This window comes from Hemicordylus capensis, chromosome 14, assembly GCF_027244095.1.
Source record: "Hemicordylus capensis ecotype Gifberg chromosome 14, rHemCap1.1.pri, whole genome shotgun sequence".
NCBI lineage: Eukaryota > Metazoa > Chordata > Lepidosauria > Squamata > Cordylidae > Hemicordylus > Hemicordylus capensis.
In genome coordinates, this window is record NC_069670.1 from 10,607,202 (window position 1) to 10,632,708 (window position 25,507).

General features: G+C 51.7%; 1 protein-coding gene and 1 long non-coding RNA gene across 2 annotated transcripts in view; one reads left to right on the top strand and one right to left on the bottom strand.

Moving 5' to 3' along the window:
• The first annotated feature begins 934 nt into the window (after positions 1-934).
• The window catches only part of LOC128337373 (uncharacterized), a 30,519-nt gene continuing 5,946 nt past the window's right edge, over positions 935-25,507 (top strand). Inside the window, exons 1-2 of the long non-coding RNA XR_008312246.1 lie at positions 935-1,291; positions 3,112-3,217. This is a non-coding gene — a long non-coding RNA (uncharacterized LOC128337373). The remainder of the gene's footprint in view (positions 1,292-3,111; positions 3,218-25,507) is intronic.
• The window catches only part of LOC128337369 (neuroblast differentiation-associated protein AHNAK-like), a 40,187-nt gene continuing 19,975 nt past the window's right edge, over positions 5,296-25,507 (bottom strand). The window contains exon 5 of the mRNA XM_053278297.1: positions 5,296-24,151. Coding sequence (XP_053134272.1) covers positions 6,503-24,151 — 17,649 coding nt within the window. The 3' untranslated portion in view covers positions 5,296-6,502. The remainder of the gene's footprint in view (positions 24,152-25,507) is intronic.

The window sequence follows — 25,507 nt, forward strand, 5'->3', positions numbered from 1 at the left end:
CGCTGCCCGGAGGGGCCGGGGGTCTCCTGGGGGCCCAGCGGCAAAAGCAGCAGCGGCGGACGCGGCGGCAGAAGCAGAGGCCGCCCCCCCATGGCCGGGGCGCCGGGCGTCCTGTCCGCCTCCTCGGGCGAATCCCTCGGCGGCGGCGGCGACAGCAGCGGAGTCCTTGGCCTACTTGGCCGCCGCCCGTCGGGGGCTCTCTGGCGCACAGCGGCGGCAGCAGGCGAGCGCGGCCGGGCCGGAGCCAGTCCCTGCTGCTGCTCCTCCTTCTCCTGCTCCTCCCAGGAGGGCCCGGCGGGGAGCGCGGCCAGCCAGGGGCCGAGCAGGGGGCGCGCCGGGCGAGGCTCTCCTTCCTTCAGGCCGGGCCGGGGCACGGCGGCGCGGCCATGATCCCGCGGCGACGGGCAAGGGGGCACCAGGGGTCGGGCAGCAGCGCCTCCTCCTGCATCCCAGCGCCGAGCAGCGCCGCCTCAGGCTGCGGTGCGAGGCCCGCCTGCTCCTGCTGCTGCTGCTGGCACCGCCGTCGCCCGCTCTGGAGCGGCCGCTTGCGCCATCCGGGTCGCCGCAGGTCCAGCCAGCAGGTGCATTGCCGGCCGCCGCCGCCGCCGCCACTAGCCCCAGGCAAGCCTGCCTCGCCCAAGAAGGGCAAGCCTGGCCGCCGTCTCCAGTTGCTGCAGCGGGGAAAGCAGCGCAGTCTGTGCCCGGCCGGGCGAGGAGGAGAGCGCAGAGCGCAACCTGCCGCTGCTGCTGGGGGAGATGACAGCGCAAGCAAGGAAGCGGGGTGGGGGTCTCCGTGCGCGCGCGCCGGCCTGCGTTGCGCTCCTCCTCCTCCCAGCCTGACACTAAGTAACCTTCGCGGGCCACGTGACCCCCGCCCTGCGCCGCCCATTGGCCCCCCAAAAATAGAACCTGCGTCATGCGCTTAGAGGGTGATGTCACCGCGGCCGCCGGGGGCCCTCCTCCCAGCCCCGCGCGGTGGCCCGCCCCCCTCCCTCCCGGGGGGCTGGCGGCTGAGCAGATCGCGAGGAGGCTGCTGGCGGGGGGAGCTTCCAAGACCCCCGCTGTCCGGCCGCGTGGCCGAAGGGGGCAGCCCCCCGGCATCTCTGGGGAGCAAGCTGCTGCTGTCCGTTGGCCAGCCAGGTGCCCATGCAGAGGCTGGGCCGGGCAGGGAGTGGACGCTGCGTGTGTGGCCGCCGATCCCTGCTCCGAGCCGCGGGGGCTGGACTAGACGGCCTCTGGAGCCCCATTCAGCTCCCCGGTTCTAAGAAGCGCTGGAGGAGGAGCTGGGAAGGTCAGCCCCGGGGAAAGAAGGCCACGGCCGGCGGCGAAGTGGTGTGGGATCTCCGCCCCGCCACCTCCCGATGTCTGAAGGGAGATCTGTCACTGCCCAAGAGGGAGCGGTCCCGGCCTTGGATGCCCTATGTCAAGGGGGGGTACTTGCCCCACTCTCTCAGACAGGGGCACAGAGTAGGGCCTCACCCACACATATCGGCCCTGGCCCTGTTTGTTCCCTGGGGGGGGAGGCTGGGGTGTCTCAGCCTGGCTGGCAAAAGGAGCCCCTCAGGTGCCTCACCAGCGGCCTTGAACAGGCCCAGTGCTCGTTTCAGGTCAAAACTCCTTCCTGGTCGAGGGCCCTGGAATGGAAAGGACCCTAAAGAATTGCCTCCCTTTGCTGCACGCGGCAATCAAGTCCAAATATGCAGGATCAAAACACACAACCCACGCAACGCGGTTGACAACCCACACTCACACCCGCACACACTTTGAGCAGTGATTCATTCCCAATAAAAACTCTTCGATCCGAGTACCCCAAGCTCGGGGGGGGGGGCGGTAGCTGTTCTAGCAAGTTAGAAATGGGCGGGAGCCTGTCTTGTGCCAGAGGGAGCCTCCCAGGCAGACCCATCACAGCTTTGTCCTGGGGTGTCTCAGACCTGCCAGCGTCACAACCACGCTACTACTGTCTGCAGCTGGGGGGGGGGGTTCTCCACCTTGGGCCCACAATGTTGTTGGACTACAGCTCCCAGCAGCATCCCCAGCCTTTGGCCGTTGGAGCTGGGGCTGTTGGGAGTTGTAGTCCAACAACATAGTGGGCCCAAGGTGGAGAATCCTTGTACTAATGAGTAACCAACGGTGACAAGCAGCTGAAACTTATATGCCCTAAAACGGGGTGGGGGGGACCACAGAAAGAAAGGAAGCCTTGACCCAGTCCCAGAACTACGCCTCGCTTCTTAACGTATCACGGAAAAGGTCCTTGTAACAGCGGAAGCCGTTGTAAAGCATCATCCAGACTGTGTGGGGCACAAGTCCACACAGGGCCCACTGGAACCCTCTCCTCCTCCTCGGGCCCCAAATAGGGGTGTCCGACTGTGGCTCTCCAGCTGTGAGTGGCCTAAGAACCCCACCATCCCCTGTCACTGTGGCCCGTAGCCAGGGATGACATCTGCAATTGGGCCGCAGGTTGATACCCCTGGTCCAAAACTTGATTTCTGGAGCTTTATGGGGTCCCCCCCAATCAATCAATCACTAACATGGCCTACTGAAGGGGAGCCCCTTGGACATGCCTTGTGGTGCCTCAGCATTCTCCAGTGTGTGCCTTGATTTGTCTAATTGGTCTGACTCTGCCCACATCTGCTGTGTCTGCCTGCATCCGAGCTCCTTCCTGGAGGCTGGTATTTACTCAGGGGCTTGAGGACGATTTCTGACCTCTTTCTGGGCTGCTCTTGCCTTGCTGAGGAACAGACAGGCACAGAGAGAGAGAGAGAGAGAGAGCCTGCCCTGGCTGCAGACCTAGTGGCTGGTGGGGGGGGGTGGGGGGTCCAAGGGGTCGGAGCCTTGCCTCAGGGAGTCATGGGCACTAATTCCACTGGCATCCCTGGAAGGGATTCTCCAGGTGTGGCTGGAGCGCAGCTCCCATGATCTGGGGGTGATGGGAGTTGTAGTCCAACCACACTCGGGGAACCCGCTTCAGTGGCTGGCTTGGTTTTCCCAAAGCATTCGCCGGTGATATTAAGCACAACTTAATCTCTGGAATGCGTCCGTTCTGAACCTTGTTTGTGTGGAAGTGAGAGCAGAGGGTGACTGCTTGTTTGTTTGTGTGTTCGTTCCATCCAGGGCGCCCACCCAGACACAGGGAATAGGGGAAAGGAAGGGGGCACCCCCTGCTGAAGAAGCCCCCCTGGAACCAGCACCAGGTCGTCCTCTGTCCTCTCTGCGGAAGGTAGGACAGGGCCAAACTCTCCAAGGATGAGCCCCTGGACAAAGTGGGGGGGGGCAGCCATGAAGGAAAGCCAGGCACGGCCTTCTTGCCGCTCAGGAGGATGTCTGCCATGAAGCTGTGGCTCGGGAGAGGATTTCTCCATCCCACTGGGACTTCAGCCCATGCTTGTCCAGCCGGCCAGATGCTCTTGCATCCTCCCAGGGGCCAATCCTAGAGGAAGAACTGAGAAACAGGGTCTCCCAAGCTGGGCTCGCCAGATGTGGCGCGACTACAACTCCCATCATCCCCACCTGCCACACTTAGCCTAGAGCTGGCCTGCAGACAACAGCTCCCATCATCCCTACTGGCTGCTGAGGCTGGGGATTATGGACATTGTAGTCCATAGATGGCTGGAGGACAGGAGCAGGGGTGGGCCTGGCCTGGGGCAACAAACCAAGTCACACACACACACCCAGGAATGGAGAGGGGTGCGTGTGCAGGGCGCCTGCTTGTCAGGGGAAGCTCTTATGTCCACCCCGCTGGCCCTAGAGGGGAGGGGCCTGCACTGGGGCAGAACAGAAGCCTTGTTCCTTAGGAAACACCCCGGCCGGAATTTCTTCTGGATGGAGGCGGTCCTGCTGCTGCTGCTGCTGCTTTAGGACCCACTCAGTGCCATGTTCCCTGGGGCAGCTGGACTCTCCTTCCTTTCCAGGTCCACCAGTGGGGCCCGTCTGCCCTCCCACGTGGGCTTCTTGGTCACGCCACAGCTCAGGTCCCACCTTCCACTCCTTGTGCCTCTTAACCGCACAGGGTGTGTGTGTGTGTTGCCAGGCAGGCTCTTGTGGGGAACTCCGTGGGTAGCAAGGAAGGCATGGAAGCCATGGCTAGAGACAAACAGGCTTCCTTTTCCCTCTGTCCACACATCCATCAGTCTCCTGTAGAACCAGCTGCTCCAGCTTGGGCATCATGGAAACATCTCTGACTTAGGTCCCCCAGATGTTGGATGGCCTTTGGCTGGGGGTGATGGGAGTTGTAGTCCAGCAACATCTGGGGGACCCAAGTCTGAGAACTCTGGATGTACAGCAACAGGGTGGGAACCAAAGGAGCAGTAAACACAGCAAAGGTTGGTGGTGCCTGTAGAGAATCAAGTTCCCATCGCTCCCACTTCTTAACAAATGGCCTTTAGATTCCTTTGTGTGCCTGACCACGTCACCAGATGTGTGAAGGAACCAACGGCCTCGGCCGCATTCCTGTTAAGGACAGGAGCCCCTCTTCAGGATGGGTGACCCTCCATGAGGTCTCTCTGGACCTCTGTTTATTCCAACATGAGCCCTAGTTCCAGATCAGAAATCTTCAGGGGTGTCTACACAACATTTGGACACAGCGCCTTATTTCTGGGTGCCGTCCGCTGACAACCCATGAGAAACCGGTGCCTTTTCCATGCTTCTTTCTAATCTGGCTTGGGAAAGGCATGGGTTTTCCACAGACGGCCAGCCGATGGTGCAAAGACACCATGCAGACACCCCATAAAACCTCCAATGGAATTTCTGTTCATGTTGGAATGGATTGCCATCTAGAAGCACAGGGTCCTCCTGAGAACCTCCCCAGCTTTCATTTAAGAGAGCGAGAGAGAGCTTGTTGTTACCAGAAAAGTATAGAAGATGCTCAAGAACATTGCATGTTCACACACCTGACATGTGGGGCTTAGGTTTTCCTGGAAAAGCTCTGAGATAATTCTCTCCTGTGTCTGTACTTTGGCACTTCTCTTTGGGGAGGTTCAAAACCCTTTTTATTTCCCTGCGGAGTCAGATCCTTGGGGCCATCGACCTCAGGATTGTCCCTTCTGGCAGGCAGTTGCTCTTTGGGGCTTCAGGCACCCCTACCTGGAGATGCCAGGGATTCCGAGAGATGCAAAGGGGGCCAGGGGGGCATGACCCCATCCCCAACCCTCACATTCTAATCCTCTTCTAAACCAGAAGCCACCATCGCATCTTGTGGCAGGGAATCCCCACGTCCATTGTTCGGAAATGTGCAGGGAAGGATCACTGCTGCTAGCAAACAAATTATGGTGACCTGGGGAATTAAAAAGCAGCAGGAGGTCAAAGGTTAATAAACTGTTTATTTGCATTTTACAAGATCAGTCTGCTATTAAAGTGCTGAAATAGAGTTTTCCTTTTCTTGTTGGTTTTAAAATCAAGATACATTTGTTAACAGAAAACATAACAAATAGCATCTGTGGGGCTGGAGGGAATAGAGAAGCAGTCACTGCGTGTTCACACCAGAACTACAGAGTTCTGCCTTTATAGTACAAGATCAACAAATATATGGACACAACCAAGAGGAGCTACATATAGTTTTCCATTAATTTATTTTAAAAAGGCGTTCCACAACCAAGCAAAACTTAAATTAAATTAAAACATGGTGGTTTATTATGTCCCTTTCCCAGCTGCCTTTGCCCAGCGAATTAAACGTTTGGTGTTGGCAATAACACGTGACCTGTTGCGAACCTCCCGAAACACACAACACCTCTCAGTTGCATCAATATACTTTTACAGTGTTTTGTCTTTCATACATCCTCTTTGCAAAACAAGAGAAACTGGAGCCCCTTGCAGATAACAGCCTTTCCCCTCCCCCAAGAAGTGTCATTACAATGGAAACATTGTATAAATCCCAACACTGAAGATATTCAGCAAAATGAAAATTATAATTTTCTCCTTTAAAAAAAGCTTAAAGTAAATGCAAAGCGCAAACCTAATCCTGAACGCAGGGAAAGACTTCCAAAATACTTCTGAGGAACTATACATCCATCTCCCTTAGAGCACAGCTTTAAATACCACATGGGCTCAGGCTGTTCCTCTTTAACTGGCAGTCAGTACAAGAACCCCTCATTCAGAAACAGCCCTGGCACAAATGTTACTGATTAATTCAGACTGATACCGCTGATTTGCAAAACGTTGCATCCCTGCCCATTTATTATTTCTAATTTGGTACCACTTTGCATGGGGAGAATAGCAAGACCCTAACCCTGCCACGTTGCTGCATATTTATATCAGGAGAGCCGCCATATCAGTTTGTCAGATATATCTCGATACCTGGGATTCTGGGAGAGAGAATCACGTCCCTGGCCACCTTCCCTGATCGCAGCAAAACAACGGCCATCTCCCTCTTCGGCCAGGGTCTCCTGTTTTACTGGGCGTCGCCAGTTTTATTGCTGAGTACTTCAAGCTAGGAAATTTATATACACACAGAGAAGGGAGAGAGAGATATATATACACAGGGATCATATGTACACGAGAACTTTCTGCTTCACTCTTTCTTCTTGGCCACTGTCAACTCAACCACCGGCATCCGGGAGCCAGTCTTCGTCCCACTGTCGTTGCTCGAGGAGGAAGACAGCCTGGACTTCTTGGATGCTAGCGAGGCCCCACTCCCGCTCTGCACCTTCCCCCCCTCGTCATCACTTCCGGTCACCTCATAAGAACCTTTAGTTTTTGACCCGATCCCCCCAAAGGTGCCAAACTTCAGCTTGCCGTGCTTCCCCTTCTCCCCCTCGGACTCCAGCATGCCAGTCGGCGTGGAGTGAGAAGAGTGCTCGTCGCTGAAGGAGGAGGACCGGTGCCGAGACTTCTTGGTCTTGAAGAAGGAGAACTTCCCTTTGGGAGAGGAGGCTGCTCCTCCTTCCCCTACGTCCACGTCGCCCTCCAGAGAACCTAAACTGGCCTTCAGCTCTCCACCCCCGCCTGAAACAGAGACCTCTGGGGAACCCACACTGCCTTTGGCCTTGGGTTTGGAGAAAGCAAACTTGGGCATTTTGATTTTAGACTTCTTAAGCTTGACATCGGACTCTTCCAGCTCCACATCCACCGCCCCAGCATGGAGGCTTGCGCCTGGCGCCTGAGGGAAGTCAACATCCACGCCCACCTCCCTCCCCACCGGCTCCTGCCCTGCAGCCACAAATTTGGGTATTTTCATTTTGGGGAACGACACTTTCCCAGAGGGGCTCTCAAAATGGCCTTGAGAAACATTCACCCCAACAAAAGGACCTTTGGCCTCTAATCTGGGACCCTTCAGATCACCCTCTAGCTTTGGTCCAGAAAAATGAAGGCCCTTTGTCCCTTCGATGCCTGTGCTCAGCTCTGGAGTTTTGACACCTCCAGAAAGATCAAGACCTCCTTTGACCTTAGGCCCTTTCACGCTGAAGTCCAAGTCTTGCCCAGACACTTTGGGAGCAGACATGCTGAGAGAAGGCCCCCCTGAGCTGACATCCGGCACTCTGGCGTCCACATCCAGGCCAGAAACTTTCACGCCTGGGATTTCCACTCCGACGCTTGGACTTTTCACATCACCAGCAATGTTGCTGCCCTTCCAGCTTGGTCCTTTCACGTTCAAGTCAACGCCTGGGGCGGACACATGAGGCCCTCTGATATCGACTTCAGGCCCTTTGACCCGTGGCCCCGATAAATCCACTCCTTCGCCGTGGGAGCTGGAGATGCCAAACTGAGGAAGCTTGAGAGACGGAAGTTTAATCCCAGCCCCAGAACCTTCCAGGTTCAGGGCGGGTCCCTCGACAGCCACCTTGGGAGGCGTGATGCCACCAGAAATGCCGAGATCTCCTTTGAGCTTTGGTCCTTTCAGATTCACATCAAAATCAGGTGCAGAAATGCCTCCTTTCACAGCTGGCCCTTTCACATCGAGATCTGGAGCGCTCAGATTGACATCGAGACCTGGGGACTTGGGCATTTTGAGCTTCCCTTCAAATCCTCCAATGTCAACATCTGGGGCACCAATTCCAATCTTTGGGCCTTTAATGTCCCCAGAAAGACCCAGATCTCCTCCCACTTTTGGTCCTTTCCAGCTCACATCAACTGCAGGGACGTCCACACCTCCTCTGATGCCTGGGGCCGAAACATCGATGCTTGCAGAGGGCACTTGCCCTTGAAGGTCCAGATCCGGGCCCTCCAGTTTGACTCCAGGCTTCCCGATCTTTGGCAAGCCGAACTTTGGGAACTTCATTTTCCCTTCTGGTCCTTTCAGTTCTGCCTGGGGAAGCTCAATGTTGCCCTGTAGCTTTGGTCCTTTCACGTTAACATCCAGATCAGGAGCTGAGACAGAAGCAGCAGAAATGCCCACAGAAGGCAGATTCACTGAGGGACCCTTGAGGCTGGTGTCAGGAGCGCTGACGCTGGCTTCAATATTTGGTGCTCTAAGGTCTCCTTCCACTTTGGGACCAGCCAGATCAACGTTTCCACCTGAGAATTTTAACTTTGGTTTCTTAAGATTGATATCGGGACCTCCAATATGAACATCCGGGAGACTGGCACTCCCACTGGGAACCGTAACGTCAAGACCGGGAGATTTGAGAGTTGGCGTCGAGACGTCTATTCCTGGAGCCTGGATTTCTCCTTCCACCTTAGGCAAAGAAGCATCCGCCTTGAACATGGGTGACTTGATGTCAAACTCCACATCAGGGAAGGAGAGCTTCCCAAACATAGAATTCTTTCCCTTGGGAGACTTGATGTTAGCATCCCCTCTCAGAGTTGCATCTGGGGCGGAGAGGCTGCCTTCTACATCGGGCGATTTCATACTTGCATCCATGTCTCCGCTAACATCAAAGCCAGCTTTCTTGCCTTTGATTTTAGGACCACTCATGTGGATTTTGGGCATTTTAAACTTGCTTTTCTTCCCTTTGCCAGAAATGCTGATGTCAGGCGACTCAACATTCAGTTCCCCTTCTGGAAGGGAGACATCCAGGGTGGGAGATTTTACTTCCGCCTTGGGACTTTTGGCTCCAAACCCAAACTTTGGCATCCTAAATTTGGGGAGTTTAACATTTCCTTCTGGCCCTTCGATGTTCACATCTGGACATTCCAGGTCGATCTCTGGACCTTTAGCTTCGATCCCTGGCCCTCTCAAGTTGCCTTCAGCTTTGGGAATGGAGACATCAACATCACCCTTCACTTTGGGCCCTTTTAGATTTAAGTCAATCTCTGGCATGGAGATTTTAGGTGTCTTGAAGTGCATGTCTGGCATCTTGACTTTGGGGCCCTTCAGTTGCCCTTCCGGTCCTTCTAGGTCCAGGCCAGGAGCTTCAAGGTTGACTTTGGGGCCTGATACTTCTAGTTCCCCCTGGGGTAGATTCACATCCACGTGTGGCCCTTCTCCTTTGAAGCCAGGCATGCCAAATTTGGGTAATTTCATCTTGGGGAACTTCACCTTTCCATCTGGGCCCTGAAGATCGACATCAGGAGCATCAATGTCTAGGCTAGGGCCTTTAATATCCAGTTCGGGACCCTTCAAGTCCCCCTCCAGTTTTGGTCCTTTCAGGTTGAGATCCACATCCGGCATGGAGAGTTTGGGGGTCTTAACATGCATTTCAGGCATCTTAAACTTGGGGCCTTTCAGTTTTCCTTCCGGGCCCTTTAGGTCAACATCAGGAATATCGACATTCAGTTTGGGCCCTTTTATATCAACATCTGGGCCTTCCAAGCCACCTTCAAGCATTGGAGCAGACACATTGATGTCACCCTTCACCTTGGGACCTTTCAAGTTCAAGTCAAAATCCGGCATGGAGATTTTAGGAGCTTTGAAATGCATGTCGGGCATCTTCAGTTTGGGGCCTTTGAGTTTCCCCTCAGGACATTCCAGCTCAACATCTGGGATCCCTACATCCAGTTTGGGGCCCTTGATATCAACATCCGGTCCACTCAAATCGCCTTCCATCTTGGGGAGAGAGACGTCCACATCCCCCTTCAGTTTGGGGCCTTTCAAGTTGAAGTCCACATCTGGCATGGAGATTTTAGGTGCCTTAAAGTGCATGTCAGGCATCTTGAATTTGGGCCCTTTCAGTTTTCCTTCTGGCCCCTCAATATCAATATCAGGAGCATCAATCTGAGGACCTCTGATGTCGATATCAGGCCCCCTTAGGTCCCCTTCTATCTTTGGGGTGGAAACATCAACATCCCCTTTTATTTTAGGGCCTTTCAGGTTTAGGTTCATGTCTGGCATGGAGATCTTGGGTGCCCTAAAATGCATGTCAGGCATCTTAAACTTGGGGCCTTTCCACTTCCCTTCTGGACCTTCCAGCTCAACGTCAGGAACATCAACGTCTAGTTTCGGTCCTTTGATATCAACGTCTGGTCCTTTCAGGTCACCTTCCAGGTTTGGTACAGAAACATCGAGATCCCCCTTCACCTTGGGACCTTTCAAGTCAAAATCTGGCATGGAGATTTTGGGTGCCTTAAAGTGCATGTCCGGCATCTTGAACTTGGGACCTTTAAGTTTTCCTTCAGGACATTCCAGCTCAATATCAGGCATATCAACATCCAGTTTGGGGCCCTTGATGTCAACATCTGGCCCTTTCAGGTCAGCTTCCAGCTTTGGAACTGAAATATCCACATCCCCCTTCAGTTTGGGGCCTTTCAGATTCAAATCGATGTCCGGCATGGAGATTTTGGGAGCCTTGATGTTCATCTCTGGCATCTTGAATTTGGGCCCCTTCAGTTTTCCTTCTGGGCCTTTGATGTCCAGGCTTGGTGTATCAATGTCAACTTTGGGAACAGAAATATCCAGATCTGCTTTAGGAAGACTGACATCCATATCTGGGCCTTCTGCTTTGAAGCTGGGCATTCCGAATTTGGGCATTTTGAATTTTGGCATCTTCAACTTCCCTTCAGGGCCATGTAAATCAACATCAGGTGCATCAATATCCAGTTTGGGTCCTTTGATGTCAATTTCTGGCGCTTTCAGATCACCTTCAAGTTTTGGTGCAGAAACATCCAGATCTCCCTTCAGTTTTGGCCCTTTCAGGTTGAAATCCATATCAGGCATGGAAATCTTGGGTGCTTTAATGTTCATTTCTGGCATCTTAAACTTGGGGCCTTTCCACTTCCCATCTGGACCTTCCAACTCAACATCAGGAACGTCAACATCTAGTCTCGGTCCTTTGATATCAATATCGGGGCCCTTCAGATCCCCCTCAACCTTTGGCATAGAGACATCCACATCCCCCTTCACTTTGGGGCCTTTCAGGTTCAAGTCGAAATCTGGCATGGAGATTTTGGGTGTCTTAAAGTGCATGTCAGGCATCTTGAACTTGGGACCTTTCCACTTTCCATCAGGGCCTTCAATCTCAACGTCAGGGGCATCAATGTCCAGTTTGGGGCCCTTGATGTCAACACCTGGTCCTTTCAGGTCACCTTCCAGTTTGGGAACTGAAACGTCAACATCCCCCTTCAGTTTGGGGCCCTTCAGATTGAAATCAACGTCCGGCATGGAGATTTTGGGAGCCTTGATGTTCATTTCAGGCATCCTAAACTTGGGCCCTTTCAGTTTTCCTTCTGGGCCTTCAATTTCCAAATCTGGTGCTTCAATGTCAACTTTGGGAAGAGAAACATCCAAGTCAGCTTTGGGAAGACTGACATCTACATCTGGCCCTTCTGCTTTGAAGCTGGGCATTCCAAATTTGGGCATCTTGAATTTTGGCATCTTCAGTTTCCCTTCAGGGCCATGTAGGTCAACATCTGGTGCATCAATGTCCAGTTTGGGTCCCTTGATGTCAATATCAGGACCCTTCAGGTCACCTTCTAGTTTGGGTGCAGAAACATCCAGATCTCCCTTCAGTTTTGGCCCTTTCAGGTTCAAATCGAAATCTGGCATAGAGATTTTGGGAGCCTTGATGTTCATTTCAGGCATCCTAAACTTGGGCCCTTTCAGTTTTCCTTCTGGGCCTTCAATGTCCAAATCTGGTGCTTCAATGTCAACTTTGGGAAGAGAAACATCCAAGTCAGCTTTGGGAAGACTGACATCCACATCTGGCCCTTCTGCTTTGAAGCTGGGCATTCCAAATTTGGGCATCTTGAATTTTGGCATCTTCAGTTTCCCTTCAGGGCCATGTAGGTCAACATCTGGTGCATCAATGTCCAGTTTAGGTCCCTTGATGTCAATATCAGGACTCTTCAGGTCACCTTCTAGTTTGGGTGCAGAAACATCCAGATCTCCCTTCAGTTTTGGCCCTTTCAGGTTCAAATCGAAATCTGGCATAGAGGTTTTGGGAGCCTTGATGTTCATTTCAGGCATCCTAAACTTGGGCCCTTTCAGTTTTCCTTCTGGGCCTTCCAACTCAACATCAGGAACATCCACATCTAGTTTTGGTCCTTTGATATCAAAATCTGGCCCTTTCAGGTCACCTTCCAATTTTGGAACTGAAACGTCAACATCTCCCTTCAGTTTGGGGCCCTTCAGATTGAAATCAACATCCGGCATGGAGATTTTTGGTGCTTTGAAATGCATGTCAGGCATCTTAAATTTGGAGCCTTTAAGTTTTCCTTCAGGGCCTTCAAGCTCCACATCAGGAACATCTACGTTAACTTTTGGACCCTTGATATCCACATCTGGGCCCTTCAGGTCCCCCTCCAGCTTTGGTACTGAGACATCAACATCGCCTTTCAGTTTAGGGCCTTTTAAATTCAAATCTATGTCTGGCATGGAAATCTTAGGAACATTAAAATGCATTTCTGGCATCTTAAATTTGGGGCCCTTGATCTTGCCCTCTGGGCCTTCAAGTTCCAAATCCGGAGTTTCAATGTCCAGTTTGGGGCCAGAGACCTCCAAGTCCGCCTTGGGGAGGTTTACATTCACCTCAGGACCCTCTGCTTTGAAGCCAGGCATTCCAAATTTAGGCATTTTAAATTTGGGCATTTTGAGCTTGCCCTCTGGACCATGAATGTCAACATCTGGGGCTTCAATGTCCAGTTTGGGACTCTTGAGGTCAATTTCTGGCCCGGTCAGGTCCCCTTCCAAGCTGGGGGCAGAAGCATCCAGGTCACCTTTTAACTTGGGCCCCTTCAAATTTAATTCCACATCAGGCATTGAAACCTTAGGAGATGAGATGTTCAGGGAGGGCATTTTAAATTTAGGACCTTTCACTTTTCCCTGGACGTCAACATCTGGACCATGAATCTCAGCCTTGGGCCCTGAAACATCAATGTCTGGTTTCTTCAGCTTCACATCTACCTCTGGTGTGTGGACTTTGGGGCCAGAAAAATTGAACTTTGGAAGCTTAAATCTTGATTTCTTTGGTTTTCCTTCAATATCAATTTTTGGTGCCTCCAGGTCAACGTCTGGCCCTTTCAGTTCAACTTTAGGGCCTTTAAGGTCACCTTCCAGCTCACCCTTCACTTTGGGGCCTTTCAGATTCAAGTCGATGTCTGGCATGGATATTTTGGGTACATTGAAATGCATTTCAGGCTTCTTAAACTTGGGGCCCTTTAGTTTCCCTTCAGGGCCTTCAATTTCCAAATCAGGTGTTTCAATGTTGACTTTAGGTCCAGATATCTCGACCTCTCCCTTGGGTAAGCCCACGTCCACTGAAGGGGTTTCACCCTTAAAGCCAGGCATTCCAAATTTGGGCATTTTGAATCTCGGCATCTTGAGCTTGCCCTCCGGCCCATGAAGGTCAACATCTGGAGCTGCGACATCCAATTTGGGGCCTCTGATGTCCAAGTCAGGCCCTTGCAGTTCACCCTCGACCTTTGGCAGTGAAACCTCCACATCTCCCTTCAGCTTTGGGCCCTTCAAATTCAAGTCAACATCTGGCATGGAGATCTTGGGGGCCTTAATGTGCATCTCTGGCATCTTAAATTTGGGGCCTTTAATTTTGCCTTCTGGACCTTCGAGGTCTAACTCGGGGCCTTCAATGTCCACCTTTGGAGCAGTGATATCAAGGTCCCCCTTTGGAAGATTTACGTCCATTTCTGGGCCTTCTCCCCTGAAGCCAGGCATTCCGAATTTGGGCATTTTGAACTTTGGCATCTTCAGCTTCCCTTCAGGGCCATGCAGGTCAACATCTGGTGCATCAATATCCAACTTGGGGCCTTTGATGTCAACATCAGGGCCTTCTACCTTGGGCAGAGAAACATCCACATCTCCCTTCAGTTTTGGCCCTTTCAGGTTGAAATCCATATCAGGCATGGAGATCTTTGGTGCTTTAATGTTCGTTTCTGGCATCTTAAACTTGGGGCCTCTCCACGTCCCTTCTGGGCCTTCAAGCTCAACATCAGGAACGTCAACATCTAATCTCGGTCCTTTGATATCAATATCGGGGCCCTTCAGATCCCCCTCAACCTTTGGCATAGAGACATCCACATCCCCCTTCACTTTGGGGCCTTTCAGGTTCAAGTCGAAATCTGGCATGGAGATTTTGGGTGTCTTAAAGTGCATGTCAGGCATCTTGAACTTGGGACCTTTCCACTTTCCATCAGGGCCTTCAATCTCAACATCAGGGGCATCAATGTCTAGTTTGGGGCCCTTGATGTCAACATCTGGCCCTTTCAGGTCAGCTTCCAGCTTTGGAACTGAAACATCAACATCCCCCTTCAGTTTGGGGCCTTTCAGATTGAAATCGATGTCCGGCATGGAGATTTTGGGAGCCTTGATGTTCATCTCTGGCATCTTAAATTTCGGGCCTTTAATCTTTCCTTCTGGACCCTCAATATTGACATCAGGAGCATCGAAGTCTAATTTCGGGCCCTTGATATCAACATCTGGTCCTTTCAGATCCCCCCCAACCTTTGGCATAGAGACATCCACATCCCCCTTCAGTTTGGGGCCTTTCAGGTTCAGATCAAAATCAGGCATGGAGATTTTGGGGGCTTTGACATTCATTTCAGGCATCTTAAACTTAGGGGCCTTCCATTTCCCTTCAGGACCTTCCAGCTCAACACCAGGCATATCAACATCTAGTTTGGGACCCTTAATATCAACCTCCGGGCCTTTCAAATCACCCTCCAGTTTAGGAACAGAAACATCCACATCCCCCTTAACTTTAGGGCCTCTCCAATTCAAATCAATATCTGGCATAGAAATTTTTGGTACGTTAAAATGCATTTCAGGCATCTTAAATCTGGGGCCTTTAAGTTTTCCTTCAGGTCCCTCAATGTCAACATCAGGAATATCAACCCCAACTTTGGGACCCTTGAAATCAACATCAGGGCCCTTGAAATCCCCTTCCAGCTTTGGCACAGAAACGTCTAAATCCCCCTTCACTTTGGGACCCTTCAAGCCCAGGTCAAAATCTGGCATGGAGATTTTGGGGGCTTTGATGTTCATTTCAGGCATTTTAAACTTGGGGCCCTTCAGCTTCCCTTCAGGGCCTTCCAGGTCAACATCTGGTAGGTCAACATCCAATTTGGGCCGTTTGATGTCCACTCCTGGACCTTTCAAGTCACCTTCGAGCTTTGGTGTAGACACATCCAGATCCCCTTTCACCTTGGGACCCCTGAGATTCAAATCAATGTCAGGCATAGAGATTTTTGGAGCCTTAAAGTGCATGTCAGGCATCTTAAACTTGGGGCCTCTCCACTTCCCTTCTGGGCCTTCCAGCTCAACATCAGGAACGTCAACATCTAGTCTCGGTCCTTTGATATCAATATCGGGGCCCTTCAGATCCCCCTCAATGTTTGGCATAGAGACATCCACATCCCCCTTGACTTTGGGGCCTTTCAGGTTCAAGTCGAAATCTGGCATGGAGATTTTGGGTGTCTTAAAGTGCATGTCAGGCATCTTGAACTTGGGACCTTTCCACTTTCCATCAGGGCCTTCAATCTCAACGTCAGGGGCATCAATGTCCAGTTTGGGGCCCTTGATGTCAACACCTGGTCCTTTCAGGTCACCTTCCAGTTTGGGGCCCTTCAGATTGAAATCAACGTCCGGCATGGAGATTTTGGGAGCCTTGATGTTCATTTCAGGCATCCTAAACTTGGGCCCTTTCAGTTTTCCTTCTGGGCCTTCAATGTCCAAATCTGGTGCTTCAATGTCAACTTTGGGAAGAGAAACATCCAGGTCAGCTTTGGGAAGACTGACATCCACATCAGGCCCTTCTGCTTTGAAGCTGGGCATTCCAAATTTGGGCATTTTGAATTTTGGCATCTTCAGTTTCCCTTCAGGGCCATGTAGGTCAACATCTGGTGCATCAATGTCCAGTTTGGGTCCCTTGATGTCAATATCAGGACCCTTCAGGTCACCTTCTAATTTTGGAACTGAAACATCCACATCCCCCTTGACTTTGGAGCCTTTCAGGTTCAAATCGAAATCTGGCATGGAGATTTTGGGTGTCTTAAAGTGCATGTCAGGCATCTTGAACTTGGGACCTTTCCACTTTCCATCAGGGCCTTCAATCTCAACGTCAGGGGCATCAATGTCCAATTTGGGACCCTTGATGTCAACACTTGGTCCTTTTAAGTCACCTTCCAGTTTGGGAACTGAAACGTCAACATCCCCCTTCAGTTTGGGGCCCTTCAGATTGAAATCAACGTCCGGCATGGAGATTTTGGGAGCCTTGATGTTCATTTCAGGCATCCTAAACTTGGGCCCTTTCAGTTTTCCTTCTGGGCCTTCAATGTCCAAATCTGGTGCTTCAATGTCAACTTTGGGAAGAGAAACATCCAAGTCAGCTTTGGGAAGACTGACATCCACATCTGGCCCTTCTGCTTTGAAGCCGGGCATTCCAAATTTGGGCATTTTGAATTTTGGCATCTTCAGCTTCCCTTCAGGGCCATGTAAATCAACATCAGGTGCATCAATGTCCAGTTTAGGTCCCTTGATGTCAATATCAGGACCCTTCAGGTCACCTTCCAATTTTGGAACTGAAACATCTACATCCCCCTTGACTTTGGGGCCTTTCAGGTTCATATCAAAATCTGGCATGGAGATTTTGGGTGTCTTAAAGTGCATGTCAGGCATCTTGAACCTGGGACCTTTCCACTTTCCATCAGGGCCTTCAACCTCAACGTCAGGGGCATCAATGTCCAATTTGGGACCCTTGATGTCAACACTTGGTCCTTTTAAGTCACCTTCCAGTTTGGGAACTGAAACATCAACATCTCCCTTCAGTTTGGGGCCCTTCAGATTGAAATCGACGTCCGGCATGGAGATTTTGGGAGCCTTGATGTTCATTTCAGGCATCCTAAACTTGGGCCCTTTCAATTTTCCTTCTGGGCCTTCAATGTCCAGATCTGGTGCTTCAATGTCAACTTTGGGAAGAGAAACATCCAGGTCAGCTTTGGGAAGACTGACATCCACATCTGGCCCTTCTGCTTTGAAGCCGGGCATTCCAAATTTGGGCATTTTGAATTTTGGCATCTTCAGTTTCCCTTCAGGGCCATGTAGGTCAACATCTGGTGCATCAATGTCCAGTTTGGGTCCTTTGATATCAATTTCTGGCCCTTTCAGATCACCTTCAAGTTCTCCCTTCAGTTTTGGCCCTTTCAGGTTGAAATCCACATCCGGCATAGATATTTTGGGTGCTTTAATATCTGGCATGGAGATCTTGGGTGCTTTAATGTTCATTTCTGGCATCTTAAACTTGGGGCCTCTCCACTTCCCTTCTGGGCCTTCCAGCTCAACATCAGGAACGTCAACATCTAATCTCGGTCCTTTGATATCAATATCGGGGCCCTTCAGATCCCCCTCAACCTTTGGCATAGAGACATCCACATCCCCCTTCACTTTGGGGCCTTTCAGGTTCAAATCGAAATCTGGCATGGAGATTTTGGGTGTCTTAAAGTGCATGTCAGGCATCTTGAACTTGGGACCTTTCCACTTTCCATCAGGGCCTTCAATCTCAACGTCAGGGGCATCAATGTCCAGTTTGGGGCCCTTGATGTCAACACCTGGTCCTTTCAGGTCACCTTCCAGTTTGGGAACTGAAACGTCAACATCCCCCTTCAGTTTGGGGCCCTTCAGATTGAAATCAACGTCCGGCATGGAGATTTTGGGAGCCTTGATGTTCATTTCAGGCATCCTAAACTTGGGCCCTTTCAGTTTTCCTTCTGGGCCTTCAATGTCCAAATCTGGTGCTTCAATGTCAACTTTGGGAAGAGAAACATCCAAGTCAGCTTTGGGAAGACTGACATCCACATCTGGCCCTTCTGCTTTGAAGCCGGGCATTCCAAATTTGGGCATTTTGAATTTTGGCATCTTCAGTTTCCCTTCAGGGCCATGTAGGTCAACATCTGGTGCATCAATGTCCAGTTTGGGTCCTTTGATATCAATTTCTGGCCCTTTCATATCTCCTTCCATCTTGGGCATAGAGATGTCCAAATCGCCCTTGGCTTTAGAACCTTTTAAGTTTAGGTCAATATCTGGCATGGAGATTTTCGGTGCTTTGAAGTGCATATCAGGCATCCTAAACTTGGGTCCTTTCACTTTTCCTTCAGGGCCCTCTAAGTCCACCTCCGGTGCCTCAATGTCCAGTCTGGGGCCTTTCACATCTATCTGGGGTCCTTTTAGACTGCCTTCCAGTTCTGGGACAGTCACATCCATATGCCCTCTTGCTCCAGGTCCCTTGAGGTTTAGGTCTACATCAGGCATAGAGATTTTAGGTGCTTTGATGTTTAGTTTAGGCATCCTAAACTTCGGTCCTTTCAGCTTCCCTTCGGGGCCTTCAAGGTCCAGTTCTGGAGCATCCATATCTATATTTGGGCCAGCAATATCAAGATCTCCCTTTGGCAAACTCAGATCTACATCCAGGCTTTCAACCTTTGGGCCTGACACTCCAAAATGAGGCATCTTTAGTTTTGGCATTTTCAGCTTCCCCCCACTCTGGAGATCGATGTCGGGGCCACTTACGTCTACAGTGGGACCCTTGACGTCAAGGCTGGGGCCTTTCAGTTCGCCTTCCAGCTTTGGGATGGCAACATCCACATCTCCTTTCAGCTTGGGTCCTTTCAAGTTCAAATCAATATCTGGCATGGAGATTTGGGGTGTTTTGAAATGCAGATCAGGCATTTTGAACTTGGGGCCTTTCAGTTTCCCTTCTGGACCATCAATGTCTACACTTGGCACATCAATATCCACCTTCGGTCCTGAAACTTGAAGGCCTCCTTTGGGGAGACTCACGTCTATGTCAGGGCCTTCTCCTTTCAACCCGGGCACCCCAAACTTTGGCAGCTTCATCTTGGGCATTTTCAGCTTGGCATCTGGGCCTTCGAGACCAACATCTGGAAGATCTACGTCAAGCTTTGGACCCCTGACATCAATGCTGGGTCCCTTCAGATCACCCTCGACCTTGGGAACAGTCACGTCCATGTGTCCTCTTGCTCCAGGCCCCTTGAGGTTCAGGTCTACATCTGGCATGGAGATTTTAGGAGCTTTAATATTAAGTTTGGGCATCCTGAATTTGGGACCTTTGATTTTTCCTTCAGGACCCTCCAGTTCCACATCTGGGACATCAACATCCAGTTTAGGACCCTCAATGCCAACATGGGGCCCTGCAAGTCCACCTTCAATCTTTGGGACAGATAAATCCACATCACCCTTGGACCCTTTCAGGTTCAAATCCACATCCGGCACAGAGATCTTGGGTGCATGGAGACTCAATTCGGGCATCTTAAACTTGGGCCCTTTCAGTTTTCCTTCAGGGCCTTCAAGGTCCAAACTTGGTGCTTCGATGTCTACTTTGGGAACAGAAATGTCAACGTCCACATCTGGGGCTTCCGCTTTAAAGCCGGGCATTCCAAATTTGGGCATTTTGAATTTTGGCATCTTCAGCTTCCCTTCAGGGCCATGTAGGTCAACATCGGGTGTGTCAATATCTAGTTTGGGACCTTTTATGTCAACTTCAGGGCCTTTGATGTCACCTTCCAGCTTTGGAATGGAAACATCAACATCTCCCTTGAATTTGGGGCCTTTTAGATTCAGATCGATGTCTGGCATGGAGATTTTAGGTGCTTTGATATGCATCTCTGGCATCTTGAATCTGGGACTTTTAATTTTGCCTTCAGGCCCTTCAATGTCCAATCCAGGAGCTTCAATGTCTACTTTAGGTCCAGAAATATCAATATTGCCCTTTGGAAGGCTGACATCCACATCGGGGGCTTCTCCCTTGAAGCCAGGCATTCTAAACTTGGGCATCTTCAGTTTTCCTTCAGGACCATGAAGTTCAACATCTGGCATTTCCACATCCATTCTGGGCCCTTTGACATCAAACCCAGGTCCTTTCAATCCCCCCTCTACTTTGGGCACAGAAACATCCAGGTCCCCTTTCACTTTAGGCCCTTTCAAGTTCAAGTCAATATCTGGAATGGAGATTTTAGGAGTTCCAATGTGCATTTCAGGCATCCTGAATTTGGGACCTTTAATTTTGCCTTCTGGCCCTTCAATATCTAGTCCAGGAGCTTCAGAGTCGACCTTGGGACCAGCAATGTCCACACTGCCCTTGGGAAGACTGACATCCACATCCGGAGCTTCGCCTTTGAAGCCGGGCATCCTGAATTTAGGCATTTTCATTTTGGGCATCTTCAGTTCTGGCCCGTGAAGCTCAACATCTGGGCTGCCAATGTCCATCTGCGGGCCTTTGATATCAACACTGGGGCCTTTTAGCTCTCCTCCCACTTTAGGAATGGAAACGCCCATGTCCCCCTTGACTTTGGGGCCTTTCAAGTTGAGGTCAATGTCCGGAATGGATATTTGAGGCGTCTTGACATGCATGTCTGGCATCTTGACATGAGGACCTTTTAGCTCTCCACTGGGGCCTTTGATGCCCATGGTTGGAACTTCAATGTCTACCTTGGGACCTGAAATGTCCACACTCCCCTCTGGCAGACTGACATCTACATCAGGGGCTTCGCCTTTCAAACCAAATTTAGGTAGTTTCATTTTTGGCATCTTCAGTTCTGGCCCGTGAAGCTCAACATCTGGGCTGCCAATGTCCATCTGGGGGCCTTTGATATCAACACCGGGGCCTTTTAGCTCTCCTCCCACTTTAGGAATGGAAACGCCCATGTCCCCCTTGACTTTGGGGCCTTTGATATTAATGTCTGGCATGGATATTTGAGGGGTCTTGACGTGCATGTCTGGCATCTTGACATGAGGACCTTTTAGCTCTCCACTGGGGCCTTTGATGCCCATGGTTGGAGCTTCAATGTCTACTTTGGGACCAGAAATGTCCACACTCCCCTTTGGCAGACTGACATCTACATCAGGGGCTTCTCCTTTCAAGCCAAATTTAGGTAGTTTCATTTTTGGCATCTTCAGTTCTGGCCCATGAAGTTCAACGTCTGGGCTGCCAATGTCCATCTGGGGGCTTTTGATATCAACACCGGGGCCTTTTAGCTCTCCTCCCACTTTAGGAATGGAAACGCCCATGTCCCCCTTGACTTTGGGGCCTTTCAAGTTGAGGTCAATGTCCGGAATGGATATTTGAGGCGTCTTGACATGCATGTCTGGCATCTTGACATGAGGACCTTTTAGCTCTCCACTGGGGCCTTTGATGCCCATGGTTGGAGCTTCAATGTCTACCTTGGGACCTGAAATGTCCACACTCCCCTTTGGCAGACTGACATCTACAGCAGGGGCTTCTCCTTTCAAGCCAAATTTAGGTAGTTTCATTTTTGGCATCTTCAGTTCTGGCCCGTGAAGCTCAACGTCTGGGCTGCCAATGTCCATCTGGGGGCCTTTGATATCAACACCGGGGCCTTTTAGTTCTCCTCCCACTTTAGGAATGGAAACGCCCATGTCCCCCTTGACTTTGGGGCCTTTCAAGTTGAGGTCAATGTCCGGAATGGATATTTGAGGCGTCTTGACATGCATGTCTGGCATCTTGACATGAGGACCTTTTAGCTCTCCACTGGGGCCTTTGATGCCCATGGTTGGAACTTCAATGTCTACCTTGGGACCTGAAATGTCCACACTCCCCTCTGGCAGACTGACATCTACAGCAGGGGCTTCGCCTTTCAAGCCAAATTTAGGTAGTTTCATTTTTGGCATCTTCAGTTCTGGCCCGTGAAGTTCAACATCTGGGCTGCCAATGTCCATCTGGGGGGCTTTGATATCAACACCGGGGCCTTTTAGCTCTCCTCCCACTTTAGGAATGGAAACGCCCATGTCCCCCTTGACTTTGGGGCCTTTGATATTAATGTCCGGCATGGATATTTGAGGGGTCTTGACATGCATGTCTGGCATCTTGACATGAGGACCTTTTAGCTCTCCACTGGGGCCTTTGATACCCATGGTTGGAGCTTCAATGTCTACTTTGGGACCAGAAATGTCCACACTCCCCTTTGGCAGACTGACATCTACATCAGGGGCTTCGCCTTTCAAGCCAAATTTAGGTAGTTTCATTTTTGGCATCTTCAGTTCTGGCCCATGAAGCTCAACATCTGGGCTGCCAATGTCCATCTGGGGGGCTTTGATATCAACACCGGGGCCTTTTAGCTCTCCTCCCACTTTAGGAATGGAAACGCCCATGTCCCCCTTGACTTTGGGGCCTTTCAAGTTGAGGTCAATGTCCGGCATGGATATTTGAGGCATCTTGATGTGAGGACCTTTCAGCTCTCCACCAGGACCTTTGATGCCAATGCTGGGGCCATACAGTTTGGGGCCTTTGATGTCCACCTGGGGGCCCTTGAGGTCACCTTCTAACTTTGGCACAGAAACGCCCACATCTCCTGACAGTTTAGGCCCTTTCACATTCAAGTCCACGTCTGGCACGGCTATTTTTACTGGCGAGGTCTTCAAGGATGGCGCTGAGATGCTTGGACCCTTTAAACTACCCTCAAGGCCAGCACTGGGAGCACCAATATCGAGTTTGGGGCCCTTGATCTCCACACTGGGCCCTTTGAAGCCCCCTTCCACTCTTGGCCCCGAAACATCCAAGCCACCTTTCACTTTAGGGCCCTTGAGGTTCAAGTCAACATCAGACATAGAGATTTGGGGTATCTGACCCACTATTTCAGGCCTGCCAAATTTGGGTCCTTTCACATGTGCTTCAAGACCTGCACCGGGAGCCGAAACGCCCACTTTGGGCCCTGAGATGTCAACGCCCCCCTTTGGAACAGTCACATCCACCATGGGGCCCGCTGCAGAAAATTTAGGCAGCTTCATGTGGGGTATTTTGATTTTGCCTTCGCCCCCTTCGAGTCCGACATCCGGCATTCCAATGTCAGCCGTGGGCCCTTTGAGAGCCACCTTGGGGCCTTCCAGAGTTGGAGAGCTGACTTTCACGCCACCCTTCATGTCCAGCCCTTTGACTCCCACATCCAGCTGCGGTGGAGGAATTCCTGGGCCTCCAATGGCCACTGATGGAGCTCTTGCATCAAGCTGAGGAACTTCCACATCCACAGCCGACATGCTGAATTTAGGCAGCTTCATGGGAGGAAATGCAACCGTGCCTTTGCTCTCCACGTTGAGATCTGGTGCTGTGATGGTGCCTTCGGCGCTTGGCCCACCTTGAATTGGGCGGCCTGAAACGTCCACTGAAGGGCCCTTGAGGTGTGGCATTGACAGGTCAGCTTGCACGCCCCCCACACCCCCTTGGACTCTAGTGCCCGAGATACCAAACTGCGGGAGTCTGCCTCCCGAAACCCCTGCTCTCAAGTCTGTGCCAGAAACCCCACCACCAGATTTCCCATTTATTTCAGGCCTTGCCACGTGAAAACCGGCAGCATCCAGGCCTCCTGTCTTCAGGTCTGCCTGGGGGCTCAGGTCCACCCCTTGAACATGGGGCCCCGAGATGCGGATATCTGCTTTCCCCACCTGAGGCTGTCCCATGCTGACATCAGGGACGCCGAACTCCAGCTTTCGGGGGGGCAAGTCAGCAGCTGGCCCAGAGGGCCTGCCTCTCGCCCCAGCGTGGAAGTCCGCCAGATGAGTGCTTCTCCCCGAAATGTCCACTCGAGGGATCTTGACGATGGTTTTCCCGGGCTCCGTTTCAATCTCCGCCTTGGAAATGTGGGTGAGTTCATGTTTCGGAATCTTGATCTTGTACTCTGGGCTGGTGATGTCGATCTCTTGGGCGCCCTCGTGCCCCGTGACGTCCACCGTGTAGGCCGTCACCCTCTTGGTGACTGTGATGGTCCTGCTTTGAGTCCCCGTGTGCTCCACTTCCACGCCGTCTTCCGACTTGAGGCGTGGCTTAATCTTCGTCGTGTAAATCCGCCTGTACTCCTCGTCGTCTCCGCTCTGGAATAGAGACGGATGCCTTGTTCAGGTCCACGGTTGTCTTAAACACTGCCCTGCTTATCTGGATCTCTCTCCCTCTCTTGTATCTAAATCTACCAATACACCACAGTTTGAAGCCAGCGTAGACGTCCGTGTTCCCTGTGACAGGGACTCCCAGATGCTGACTACAATTCCCATCAGCTCCAACCAAAGGCCATTGCAGCTGGGGATGATGGGAGTTGTAGTCATCAACATCTGGCAATCCTTGCAACAGGGAACGCCGCTGGACATTCCATATGAAGCTGCCTTAAACCTCGAGTCCAGTGTTCCCGCTAACAGGGGTCCCCGGATGTTGTTGACTACAACTCCCAGAATCCTCAGCTGCAATGGCTGTTGCTTGGGGATGATGGGAGTTGTAGTCAACAACATCCGGGAATCCCTGTGAGAGGGGACACTGCCTGGGCCCCCAATTCCCACACCCCTCGTCACGCTTCAGTCCCAGTGAGACATCCAAGCACAATTAAACATGAAGACAACAATGCAATAAATTAAACCTGTAGAGCAGCCAGAAATCTCACTGTAAAAGCAGAGTAAGAAGACTCAGAGCCTCTGGCTCAGGACTGTCTGTTCTGAAGTGCAAAGGCCCTCCAAGCGCCCTCTCTTCCTCCTTTTCTTGTCTTTTTATTAGAGGAGGCGCCTCCGGTCATGTGGGGAGGGGGCCGTAGCCGCTCAGGGCCAGAGGAGCTGCCTCCCGTGCAGAGGGTGGTCCTGGGTTCAACCCCTGGCGGCAGCATCTCCAAGACAGGCCTGGGAGAGACTCCTGCCCAGAGCCTTGAAGAAGCTGCTGCCAGTCGGTGCAGACAGTACTGAGCTCGGTGGACCAGTCGTCTGACTCTGCATGAGGCAGCTTCCTCGGAAGCTCTGCCTCCTACAGAGTCAGACAATTGAAGCTGCCCTATCCTGAGTCAGACCCCTGGTCCATCTGGCTCAGGGTTGTCTTCACAGACTGGCAGCGGCTTCTCCAAGGTTGCAGGCAGGAATCCCTCTCTCAGCCCTATCCAGCAGGGGATAGGGGCATGCAGAATTCCGGCATCCCTGTGCCATCCCTTGCCAAAAAGCCACCGCCGCCCCCCCCCCCCTCCATGGCCTCCCCTTGGCCTCCCCAGTTCTGCAGAGCTGCTGTTACTTCCCTCGTCAGAGTCACCTTCCCTGGCAGAAGCCTCCCGCTGAGGGGACTTGGACATTCCTCTTATATTTGGCCCCGGGGCGGGGGGGGGGGTGGCTGGCCCCAGCGAAGAGGTGCCCTACAAGGACCCGGCTGACGTCACTCACTGGCCTCTCCAAAATACTGAGCAGCTGCTGCAAAGCTGTACCAAG